The following is a 12,445-nucleotide window of genomic DNA, read 5'->3' as shown; positions in this document are numbered from 1 at the left end:
TTGACTTCTATAGTATATCAACAAAAAAGAGCTCAGATATTCTGCTGTATTTCTGTCCTCAGCACTGGGGATGCCAGCGTTCATGGCAGAAAGTTAAGTACATCCCAATAAAACAGCCTGAGAGTTGGGAATAGGAAGGTGAAGGAGAAAGATACATGACTGTCCATGCAGTTTTGCTATTATTTTTGACACCATCATTTAACAGTGAAGGAGGAGGAAAACCAAGTTTTTGCAGTTGTGGCCTATATGGGGCCATTGTCGTGTCATTTATTGTGTGAAAGTTTTATCTTCTGCTTTAAATGCTATGGCTACGGCTGTTTGAACAGTCTAGCTTTCTGGAAGTCAGTAAAATCTCTTCATTTGCAGTTCTACTTATTGAAAATTTAAAAATATGGGAAAATGGATTGAAGTTAGCTCAATTAATAAAAGCAAAACTCAAACATATATTTCTTTTGATGTTTAGGTCCTATAATTATTTTTGGCCAACATCCCATTAGACATCAGACTTGTATGTATTGTCTTTCTTCTTCCTTTCTCCTTCTATATTAGGCAATAGGAAGTTCTGTTCCTGTGATCATTTACCATGATGCAACACATTATAGCCTTTGGTTTTGGCTTTTTCCCGCACATCTCAAAACCTGAGATGTCTTCAGATCTGTATTTTTATTCTTTCCATGCACAAATGGAACTGAAATTTCTGCAGCCGTTGCATAACGCTCCTGGCAGCCAACTGCTACCAGCTGTCTTGGAGATCTGGTCTGAGTCCTTTGGCAAGTAGACATTGTCCTGTTAGGATTCTACTGTAACTTACATTGGTAAAAATTAAAAATAATACTATAGAAGTGAGTTAGGCCAGACGTCTAAACACGGGGAAAATTTGATCTAAAAAATTTCCAAGGGACTATTCCTTGTAATAAGTTGAAGTATTATTTAGTGTTTGTTGTAAACAAGGAAGCACTTTGACTATGGCTAGATGTGTACAATTAGCTGTGGTTAGCTGCATTACTTACAGCAGATGTTTGGGAAATATTCTATCCTGGCATTGGTACAACAAAGGCAGAAATATAGCAATCAAGCACTACAGACACCCTAAGATCTGTTTTGTTTCTTCTTTCTTTCATTTGCAGTTGTCTTTTTTTTTTCTTTTTTTTCTTTTTACTTTTTTAAAAAATATTTCATCTACTTTTCTTCTCATACAGCCTCCACATTCCCCTGGATCAGATACCAGTATGCTGCCTCTTGCAATACCTGGAGTCTGCTGCCACATCTCAGAGCTGCCAGGGTCTGATCCGGACCTGCTGCTCTCTCCAGATGATCTGCTTGTCTCTTATGTCCAACTTATGACAGAGTAAGCTTGAAGGTACCTGCAGTTAGTGCAGTCACAGGGTGCTCTTGGTTGGTACTCATCCAGTGCACTTACAAACAAGGCCTCAAGATCCTAAATCTGTGACTTAACTGAAAGCACCCTAATGCTGGGATGCTAAGGCTTTTGACATAGTCTCCTACAACATCCTTCTCTCCAAATTGGAAAGATGTGGGTTTGATGGGTGGAATGTTCAATGGACAAGGAACTGGTTGTGAGATCATACCCAGAGGCTGGTGATCAATGGTTCAATATTGGATGGGGATCAGTGACAAGTAGTGTCTCCCAGAGGTCAGTACTGGGACTGGTGCTCTTTAACATCTTCATCAGTTACAGTGATAGTGGCATCGAGTGCACCTTGAGCAGATTGCAGATGACACCAAGCTGTGTGGTGCAGGCAGCATGCCTGGGAGATGGGATGCCATTCAGAGAGACCTTCATAAGGTCCAACAAATCCAAGTGCAAGGTCTTGCACCTGGGTTATGGCAACTCCCACTGTCAGTACAAGCTGGAGAATGAAAGGATTTATCGCAGCCTTGACAAAAGGACTTGGGGTACTGGTAAGTTGGACGTAAGCCAGCAATGTGCCCTCAGCCTGGAAAGCTATCTGTATCCTGGGCCGCATCAAAAGAAGGGTGGTCAGCAGGGTGAGGGAGGTGATCCTGCCCATCTGCTCTGCACTGGTGAGACCTCACCTGGATTACTGCATCCAGATATGGAGTCCTCAGTACAGGAGAGACATGAATTTGCTAGAGCATATCCAGAGGATGTCCACGAAAGTGATCTATGAGATGGAACATCTCCCCTGTGTGGACAGGCTGAGAGAGCTAGGACTGTTCAGCCTGGAGAATAGATGGCTCCAGGGGGACCTAAGAGCAGTCTTTCAGTATTTAAAGGGTGGGCTGTAAGAAGGAAGGGAACAGACTCTTTAGAAAGTCTATTTTGATAGGGCAGGGAAAAATGGTTTCAAATTGAAAGAAGGGAGATTTAGATTGTAAAAACCTTCCTTATATCCAATATGGCAGGGGACTTTCACAGAGGAGGTCAAATAGTGATTGTCTGGCTCTGGTATTAAGGCAAAGTATAAAGAAAAAGTCCACAGCTGAGTCCGGAGTGCTGGACTGAGTGTAGTGCCTGCACAAGCTCCTCCTCTTTAGGTTCTGTTTAGGCAGCACATCTAATCAGCAAGTGATAGAAGTGTGTGTTCCTGTGAAAATACAGAGTTGGTCTGGGACTCTCTTGGGACTCCCCTGTCCTGTATCTGCCTCCTTCTCAGCCTGGACTCTGGCCAGGTCCTTTCCAGCTCAGATTTAGGTTCCTGCTTGCATCCCGTATCTAATCAGCTGACATTTCTAGCTAGATCCCTATTATGTATTTATAGTTCTTCCTAATTATTAGGACTGTCTTCCAACAGTCTCAAGCTAATTCGTCCTACATCTGATCCATGACAATGTTACTTTGAACCCTTGGACAGAGATCTATTGTCTCTAAGTCACCAGCACTGCTAATCCTCCAGTGAGGCAGGCAAATGTAAAAAGAAAAACATATCATGAAGTAGAAAGTGAGTTTTGACAAGTGTTTGTGTTCTGGATATCTGTACTACTGTGGTCACATAAAGCAATAGCATGTAAATGTCAAAATATAGATATATCAATGTCTGGAGTTGCAGTGCATTTGCAGTAATGCTCTGCATATTCTAACATGGATGTTTAAAAGCCACTATAAATACAGCACTTTGACAGGTTAGTGGATTTCTGGAGGGGTAGCTGAGGTGAACTGTTGTCAAATGCTACTTATATCTAAACCACAACACACCTGTAAGACCCTATGGAATGACATTTTAGATTTAGTGGAGTCCAGTGGTGGATTGCTTTGCTGAATCAGGATTTATTTTGGCTTATGACAAATACTGTAACTGATGGGCCATTACCTGGAAGTGTGTTAGCTATGTGACTGCTTTCAACTTTCTAGCACTGTGTTCTTCCTTACATTTCCCTACATTTTCTTCCCAACTATTATCTCCAGTCATGTAGATCCAAATGTCAGATCAAATTCCTGTCTGGGCTTGTGCTCCAAAGGCTGTTTGGAATCTGAAGTTATACTGGTAACAAACTGGCTCACCAGAGTCATCTGACAACTGATGCTAGCCTCCCCTCAGGGCAGAGACAGATCACAAAATAATTATACCTGTAGGGTCTTAATTATGTAATCTGTAGTCTGTGCCTGACAAACTTGGGACATGAGTCACACCAGAAATGGGTGACATGCAGGATGAATGGGTATTTGTGAATGTGATTCCTGTTTCCCAGTAGCCTTTGTTCATCTAGATTATTGCAGAGAGAGAAGTCATATGCTCTCATTTAGGAAGCAGACCGGATTTTCTCCTGGCATTGTTATAAATGTTTATGCTGTCCTACTGTCCTGGTATTTCTATAAGCATAAAACTTGTACTGTGTTATCACTTCACCTTAGCTGCTTGCTTAGATCTGACTGGGCCTTGCTTTTCCACTGCAGGTATATTAGCTAAACAGCTTGCCATTGTAGACCATAGACACAACTGATCTTAGAATCACAGAATCATTAAGGTTGGAAAAGACCCCTAAGATCATGTAGTCCAACTGTCAACCTATCACTACCAGGCCCATTAACCACATCCATCAGCACCATATCTCTACGTTTCTTGAGCACTTCCAGGGACAGTTACTCCCACCACCTCCCTGGGCAGCCTGTGCCAGTGCATCACCACTCCTTCTGAGAAGAAAGTTTTCCTAATATCCAACCTGAACCTCCTCTGCTGCAACTTAAAGCCATTGCCTCTTCTCTTTTCACTGTTACCTGGATAAAAAGGCTGACCTTCACCTCAATACTTCTTAATGCTTCTGCTCCATGAAGGAAGAATAGCTAGGAGTGCTGGAAGGCTTCAGTAACAGCTTGTGGCTGTTGACAACAGAGCAATGACATACTGTGGGGCATGATGTCCCGGCTGCACTGGGGGCTGGCAGCTGAGGCAAGGAGTTAGGCTTTAGGAACACAGCACCTTTTTTAACAGCAGTGTTCCAGCAAGGTAGGAGGAGCTGATTAATGATTCAGAAATTCATTAAAATGGTTCACAAAGAGCTGCAGTCACAAGAAGCATAAGGCTTATACTGAAATGAAATTTTATAGACTAATTCTAGGAAATAACTTATTTTAGAAAAGTCAAAGCTACATCAGTTCTTCTGGTGATACTCTTGCTGCATCTTCTAAGAAAATACTGAGAAAATGGATGAAGTGGCAAAGGTGTCATGGCAGGGATCAAAGGACTCTGGTTAGTGCAGTGTGTTAATAATACCTTATTCTTGTAATATATAACAGAACTCCAGTGATTTAATGATTCAGTAAAAGTTGAGAAACACATTTCAGTTCCAACTGAATATTTGTGGCATTACTTCAAGAAGGATGAGGCAGGAAAGAGAGTACTCTTCAGCAGAACCATAGCATGACAGCAGAATAAAGGAAACAGATGCATAGAACCCTTTTAGATTATTTATCTAAATAATTTATCTAGGGGAACACAAAGTTTATCCTGATGAATGCAACATTTCTCCTGGAAATTCAAATCCCAGGCACTGTAATTCCCAACAATTTCATACAGAGACCAATTCCATGGGGATTCTCATGCATCAGTATTTAGAGAATATATAAAAATGTGCTGGAATAGGCTAAGACCTAGTTATGACAGCAGATTTTGCCATTTATAAAATACTTGTGAAAGATGCCTTGTGAGGGACTAAGGAAATTCATTTCAACCAATTTATTATTTTTCTGGCATCTATTTTTGGAACTTAAACAGAATTTGTGCAGTTAGTGCTTCCTTTGTTGAGATGGTAATAATACCTCTGCAGAATTGTAGCTATATTTTAAATGACTGACTGACTCGAGTGTTTAAAATGCTGAAGAGAGCAAGGACAGACATAAATAATATACCAGCATTTTTGCAAATTACAGTATGGAGTTAAAACATAGTATTGCAATAACTCTTGATTGTTAGCAAAAGTAGACAATTGATATAGCCATGCTATATCTTTTCTTTTTCCTAAATTACTTGCAAAAATGCTGTGAACATAAGAATTGCTTGTTCAATTGGCCTTACTTGTCTTCACAGAATAAGAGAATCACAGAATGGTTGAGGTAGGAAGGGATGTCTGGAGATCATCTCGTAAAGCCTCGCTGCTCTAGCAAAATTCTCTTCAGCACATTGTCTGGACACAGTCCTAGGTAGGTGTTGAATATCTCCAGGAGAGGAGACTCCAGCCTCTCTGGGCAACTCATTCCAGTCTCCCTAACAGAAAAGAAGTTCTTTCTCCTGTTCAATCAAAGCTGCTTGTGTTTCAGTTTTGTGCTTATTGCCTTTCCTAACGTGATGATTGACATAAGTCGTCTTCTCTATGTATAAGGCTATTGTAAAAAGGAGCAATCTCTTCTCCATATCATAGTAGATATGGCAAGGTGTAGACAACTGCAACTGCACCAAGGATTCCTTGACATTAAGACAGACTTCTTAACAGTGGAGATTGTGAAACATCAGTGTGAATTTCCTGGAGAGATTTCAAGTCTCCATCTCTGGAGATAAGGCAAAAACATTTTAGTTAATCTTGCTTTGAGGCATGGGACTAGAATAAGTGACCTTTCAAAGTCTTTTGATTTTGAGAAATTAACCAGCAGCTTTTAAGGCAGGGTTCTCTGTGTTTATTTTAAGGAGGCTGGAATTTCCAGCTTTTTTTTTCTAAATAGGAACTCGCACTAGAGTTCCTTGTTCAACAGGAAAAATTCTTGGATTTCACCTTAGCTGGAAGACTTAATTTCCTGTTTGATATCATAAACAGTATTGTATTGTCAAAGAAGAAATTCCCAGATATTTTATTTAAAAAAAAAAAAAAAAAAAATCCGAAAAATCCCAAAGAACAGTGTAGTGTGACAAAGTAAAAAAACTTTCTAGAATAACACTGCCTCCAAATTATTTCTTCTTGCTACTAACTGTTATCTGATTCTAATTACATCTAGGCCCCCAGAAAAATGTAGATACCTCAGATTTCAGTGTCTAAAAGTGAATTCCCAGTGCTGAGCTGCTGATCCCATGTGGCTTAGCAGGTTCACAAACCAGACAATTCTCCATCTGCCTTACCTACAGCATGCAGACTGCTCAATAATGTGACCCAATAGAGGAATAAGAGTTCCCTGGAATAGAAAGAATCAATTTCATATGTACGCAGCAATGAATACTTGATTAGACTTGGTGGAACAGCTTCAAGAGGTGTCCTCAGATAGCCCAGGCTCATGCTTCTGGGAGATGGGAGACTTGAATGCAATTTTCTGCTCTAAACCAAGGAAGGGGATTCCAGCCAGGTCCTGCCACACCTTATGAGTTCTAAAATCCACTGTGCCAATGTGCATACAGTTAGAGTGGAAGAATGGGGAAAAACATTTGACTTGCATTTCTTTGTCTGGTGGTGTGGCCAGACACTAACATGATAAGCATTATCCCATTTTAGAATAGGACTTTTAATCCAAGAAGGTTATTTGAGTATTTTTAGATTCAAGAAGCCTGCTTTTTCTTTTTGGCTCTGTCATGGACTCCCCCTGTAGATTTATTTCTTCTAAGGCTGTCTGTAAGTCTGCCCAGATTTGTTAACAGTATAAGTTGATGACTGCTTAGATCCTCGGGTGGAATGCTGTCTAGAAAAAAAAAAAAGTTCTCTTTTTGGTTTTAGTGATAGTTTGCCCCTTTGATCCAATTGCTGTCTTGAATCTGTGTAAAGCAGGATTTCACATGAATTCCTATTTTGAACTACTTACAGCTTCTAACGCTTACTTTTCTTTGCTGAAATTTTCTGGAGATGGTTGCTGTCTAAATATAATATATGTCTATGTTGATTTTGACCAGCAAAATTTTCAGTCACAGTTGGAAGAACCATTTCTTCCATGTATTTAAAAAATGATCCTCTTTCTTTGGAATAGGTCCACAGCTGAGAAGAATGTAGGAAAACATTATTTCCTTCTGAAAAATGCTTTTGCACATTTTGTTGGTAGTTCGTTTGGACTTCAGTGAGTTCAGGGACATTGCAAACTGAATTTCCTGGAAGATCTGTACATATTTATTGTGATGTATGTAGGGATGTCTTTAGAGGAGGGAACTGGTCTCTGAAAGACTTCAGCTCCTATGCAGAACAAAGCCTTTGCCTTGTGTCTAGCCTCAAAATTCCAACTCATTAATTTACTCATCTGTTTTCATTCCCAAATGGAAAAAAAAAAAAAGAGCCTAAGAATTTGCACTGGCAGCAGGCTAATAGAGTCTCACAAACAAAAAAGAAAGCAATGAGGAAAGGAGAAACAGCCCGAGAAATTTCTCCTTGCTCTCCCATGCAGTCCCACTGCAGGTTACCATGTAAATGTGATGCTGTCCTGCACTCCATAGTCACTGAGACTCAAGTAACTTGCAGGGGGGGCCACAGCTCAGGGAGACTAGAAAGCACCTGTTAGCGTAACTGTTCAACAAGTTAATTAACACATGCTTTCCAAAAGGATGCCTGAGTGCCTGTCCCTGTATTACTTATATTGCGCTGAGTAGCTCATGCACTGCTCATTCCTTTTTTCATAGGATGTTTGGAAGTTTCTTATAGCAGGATGTCTGATGGCAGGGAAAGGCCTTTGAGTGCTGCAGGGAGACTGGAATGAATTCCTACAAGAAGGCCCTTTCTCAGGAGAAATATCTCAGAAAGAGAGCTGTATACCTTCCACAAAAGAAAAAGCTTCCTTACTAAATTATGCTAACAAAAAGGATAATAGTGGAGTACTTTGCAAGCTCTGATGTCTCCTGGTACAGAGTTGTATATTTTTAAGCAGTAATGATTGTTCCAGTTTTTCTAATTGAAGCAACAGCCACAGATCTTGTAATACTAAAAAAAATCTTGGCAGCAAGCTCTCTGAGGTTGCTATTCCCAAAGTTCCTATTGCTAGAACAGAAATCAAAACTGCATTTAATGTAGAGTTATTTAAAGTGATAGAGTAACTTACAACTCTGAAAGGGAAGGAAGACAAAGCCATTTACAATAGCATGTTGTAAAAGTTAAGGTTGTTATTCATAAGCCAGTTCTTCCAAACTCTCACTGCCCACCCCTTCTCCTCCCTGTCTTCCCTAGTTACTTTTTCACTGAGTTGTAATGATAAGAAGATTGCCCCTAGTAGGGCCAGATATCAGTACAATTGTCCCCTCTTCTCCTGACTTTTTCAGCTGCTGCTAACACCAGCCTTTGCATGGTATGTTGCATAGGCATCTATTGAGCGAATGACTCACAGCTGGCTTATATGTGAACAATTATTAAGGCTTCACTGCAGCGTACATCCATGCTGGCGCAGGTAGTGCTGCACGTACTTCACTAATGGTGCCAATTCCAGGCTTTGGAGTGCTCTGTTTGCAGCCAGAATATTTTACTATTACATTTTCTTTCCACGTGTCGTTAACATTAAATCTAGTGATACCGTTCATTGCTGTGCTGCTACAGAGGTTGGCATAGCACCATGGGACTTCCTTGAGCCTCTTAATGCTTCTGCAACTTGAAAGGGAGCCAGGCCGTGCCCATCCTCATACCAGACAAGCCAGTAGGCATCATTCTGTGGCACTGAGGTGGCATGCTAGTGGAATGTGTCTTCAGGACATGGATGTGGCTGCAGGAGCAGCATGAGGAGCTGGAACTAGCCCAGCCTGGCTCTGCACAGCCAGGCCAAAGCCTCATGCCCTGCTGCAGCCAGTGGGTAAGACAGCAGTGTCCTGCCAGCGGGGGGCCACACATGGGCTATGCGGTGACAGGCTGCCACCTGCTGAGCTGCCCCCAACAGGCCCTGATCACTGCCCTTCTGGTGCAGTGGGAAGTTCTGCTTTTTGGAAGTTTCAAGTTTAGAGGAATTCAAATGTGAATAGATTTGATTGAGAGGTTCAAAAACACTCAACTATTTAGTGACCGCTATCCATTATATACAGTTATAAACCCAGTCACGCCCCTCCATAAAGTGCACAAGTATTTGTTGTTCTCACATCACAGAGGCAAACCCGTAGCCTCCAGGCTTGTCTTGCTTCTTCTTACACCTTATATAAGGCCAAAAAAGCAAAAAAGGCGAATGTAAGAGGTGAGATGTTCACAATCAGAAATATGTTGGTATTCAGGGTACAAGGATGCAAGGAGGGCCCTGGTGTGCTATGAGACTCACTAAGCAGGGGGCCAAGCATTGCCCCCCAGCACTGCTCTCTGGCTCCCTCCTGCCTTGGCTTTTGGTCAGCCTCCTCCCTGGATTTGTTCGGTGCCCTCTGTTCTGAATGCTGCCATCACCAGAGTGTTTTGTCCTGCCTTCAATGAAGAACAGCACTCTGTCACAGTCACCAGTTCACTGAGGGAGCAGGAAGCCTTGGCTTAAAGCTGTGGGAAAGAGCCCTCTAGCACTGTCTGCATTAAAAACCATGCTTTCAGTTTGGAAAGGAACTAAAACCACTGAAAAGCTATCCAGAACATACTGCTTGTGCGTTAGGTTTTGTCATTGTTCCCACATCTCTTTTAGTTCTCAGCCGCAGCTCTGTGCTGGAAGCCAGATGCATGCAGAGGGCACTTTTCCGCTTGCTAGCAGTGGGACAGCAGGAATGGAAGTGCCCTTTCAAGTCCAGAATCAAAGTCCTGACAACAGTAAAAGAGGGATGAGTGTTATAAGTTTGTATCTTTCCTCAAAATAGAGACATCTGTCCAGCTCTGAGGCTTCTTGCAACACAGTTTTATTGTTCTCTCAAATTTGTTTTTATTGTATTCCTTCTGTCTCCTCCATGCAGGAAATGGCTCTCTCGCATTTTAGCGTGCTTGTCATACTGGCTGCAAAGAAGCATTTTGGTTTCTGTACTAAGCACTTTATTTCTCTGCTGTGCCTTTTCATGAACTGTCAGCTTGCAGTATGACTTTAAAACAGCGATTACAGCAGTACTGCGTATTGCAGGTATTGCAGGCATCCTGGGACTGTCCTGCTTTCTTCTGGTGCGAGGCTGTCACTGTGATCTCGCTGCTGTCCTTCAGGTCAGGTCTGCTTGCAGCAACCATTCTACTGTTTGCAGCATGGGTGAGGTGATGGCTGGGTGTGCACTGCTAAGAGTGCATGAGTTTCTGAGCAGACTTATCTCTCATGGGGTCACCTTCAATTTGCAGGGGACTGAACTTCATCCTTCAGGCTTTACAATCCTATGTTCCTGTTCTTCTGTTGTTGGTATTTTAACGTGACAGTTGTTCTACTTTTTATTTTTATTTCCATTTTTATTTTTTCTATAATAAATGCAGGTGTTTTGCAAAATTTTCCTTTCCTGAAGAGAGAGTTTCCCCTTTTTCAAAACATGCCAACTCATTCCCTGGATAAATTTCTGTTTCACTTTCCACTTGCTTTTCTGGTGCTGGGTTTCTACTAACTGTACAGTTGTATTAGTCAAAGCCATTTCTGTTGCTTTTGTTTTGTTTTTTTTTTTTTATTATTTTTTCCTTTTTCTTTATTTTAACTTTTTTATTTTTTCCTTTTTCCTTAGAGCTGAAAAGTGTTATTTTGCATGGCTTTCTGCTTACACAGCATTGTCACTGGGGAGATAGAAGCTAATTATTGCTTGTGTGTAGATTGCAGCGCCCAGGATAAAGATATTGGAAATAAGTTTCAGCCAGCAGCAGTAGTGGGTGCCATCTTGTCAGCATGAAACTCACTGCAGACTTTTGGAGAAGGAAAGGTGAGAGCAAAAGGTGACACCATACTAGTGATATTTTCTTGTGCAGTCCAAATCTGAGAATGAGGCCAGAAGCAGGAGGCAATGGAAATTTGGATGTGCTAGTGTGACTCAGCAGAACTAAATCACTTCTGGTCCCTGGTCCAGCTTCTTTAAGCTTGACAGGTAGCTTTACACTTGTCAAGGTAGACATATATTCAGTACTTAGAAAAATCAACTTCATGATATTATCATCCTTTTATTTGTTGCACAATGTCCTGGTAAAGAAAAAAAATTAGAAAGTATGCTGACCACTAGAGTTCATAGCAGCCTGGGTTCAGCCTTGTAGACATCTCCTAAGGAGAATATGACTCACTGTTCAGGGACTTTTTTAAAGTTAACCGTCCTCATTTTACTGAGGTTGGGGAATTCCAATGTATTGAAAGATAGAATCCACATTCTATTTCACTGCCACAGTTTATGAGATTTGGTGCTTCCATTTTAAGATCTGTCTTATTCAGACCAGTTATATTAATTAGTCTGAAGTCCTAATAACTTTGGTTTCTGGTGACCAGGTGCCATCTTTGAGAGATGAAGCCAGAAACCAAGAAAAGCCAAGGTTCAAGTCAAGCAAATGCCAACATACCTTTAAGCTATATGTAAGCCTTCCTGGGTGGGACGTGGTACAGGGAGCAACCTGCCTTCCAGGATTGGAGCTATCAGAGCACAGAGCGTTTCTTCCTTCCTGTCTTGGCTGTACTTCTGCATAACTGCAGCCCAGGAAATAATTACAGCACTGCCTACACCACTGCTGTGCTGCTTTTCCAAAAGGCAGACATTTTATTCTCCTATACATAGAGTCTGATCGAAACATGGCAAAGAGTAACACACTGTCCCAGAGTATCAGATCTGTACACAGCTAGAACAGACGCAAGTCAGTTATACAGTGCAATGCCTTAACCACATTGTGGAGTTAGTCCTCAAATGTCCAAGTGCATTGATATTAAACTGTTCAGCTATGGCTGCCCAAAGGCAGCACTGTGGGGAATTTGGTAGTATAGTATTGGCAAGCTGACTTATCAGGTCACATAGAAAAAGTGGCTTGTTTAGAGGAAAGAGGCTCTAATGCAGGTTTCAAGGCTTTTCCAAGCTCATGGACTTCTGTGGTGTTAGAAAACTGAGAAAGAGCTCAGCCAGGTTTGTCAAAAAATAGGCTTAGTGACCTTCAGACGTTGGACAAGTTAGTTTATGAAAAGTTGTAAGTTTTTGAAGCTAATGTAAGCCCTACTCTTCATTTTAGCTTAGCACAACACTCAGAACTGTGGTTG

The 12,445-nt window shown here is 41.4% G+C and overlaps 1 protein-coding gene across 1 annotated transcript in view; it reads left to right on the top strand.

The window, feature by feature from the left end:
• The window catches only part of LOC116216887 (uncharacterized), a 56,059-nt gene that overhangs the window by 26,959 nt on the left and 16,655 nt on the right, over positions 1-12,445 (top strand). The window contains exons 10-11 of the mRNA XM_085229761.1: positions 464-508; positions 1,200-1,360. Of these exons, the coding sequence (XP_085085887.1) occupies positions 464-508; positions 1,200-1,288 (134 nt within the window). The 3' untranslated portion in view covers positions 1,289-1,360. The remainder of the gene's footprint in view (positions 1-463; positions 509-1,199; positions 1,361-12,445) is intronic.

Source organism: Meleagris gallopavo, chromosome 8, assembly GCF_905368555.1.
Source record: "Meleagris gallopavo chromosome 8, MGAL_WU_HG_1.1, whole genome shotgun sequence".
NCBI lineage: Eukaryota > Metazoa > Chordata > Aves > Galliformes > Phasianidae > Meleagris > Meleagris gallopavo.
This window is presented reverse-complemented; position numbering and strand designations above follow the sequence as displayed.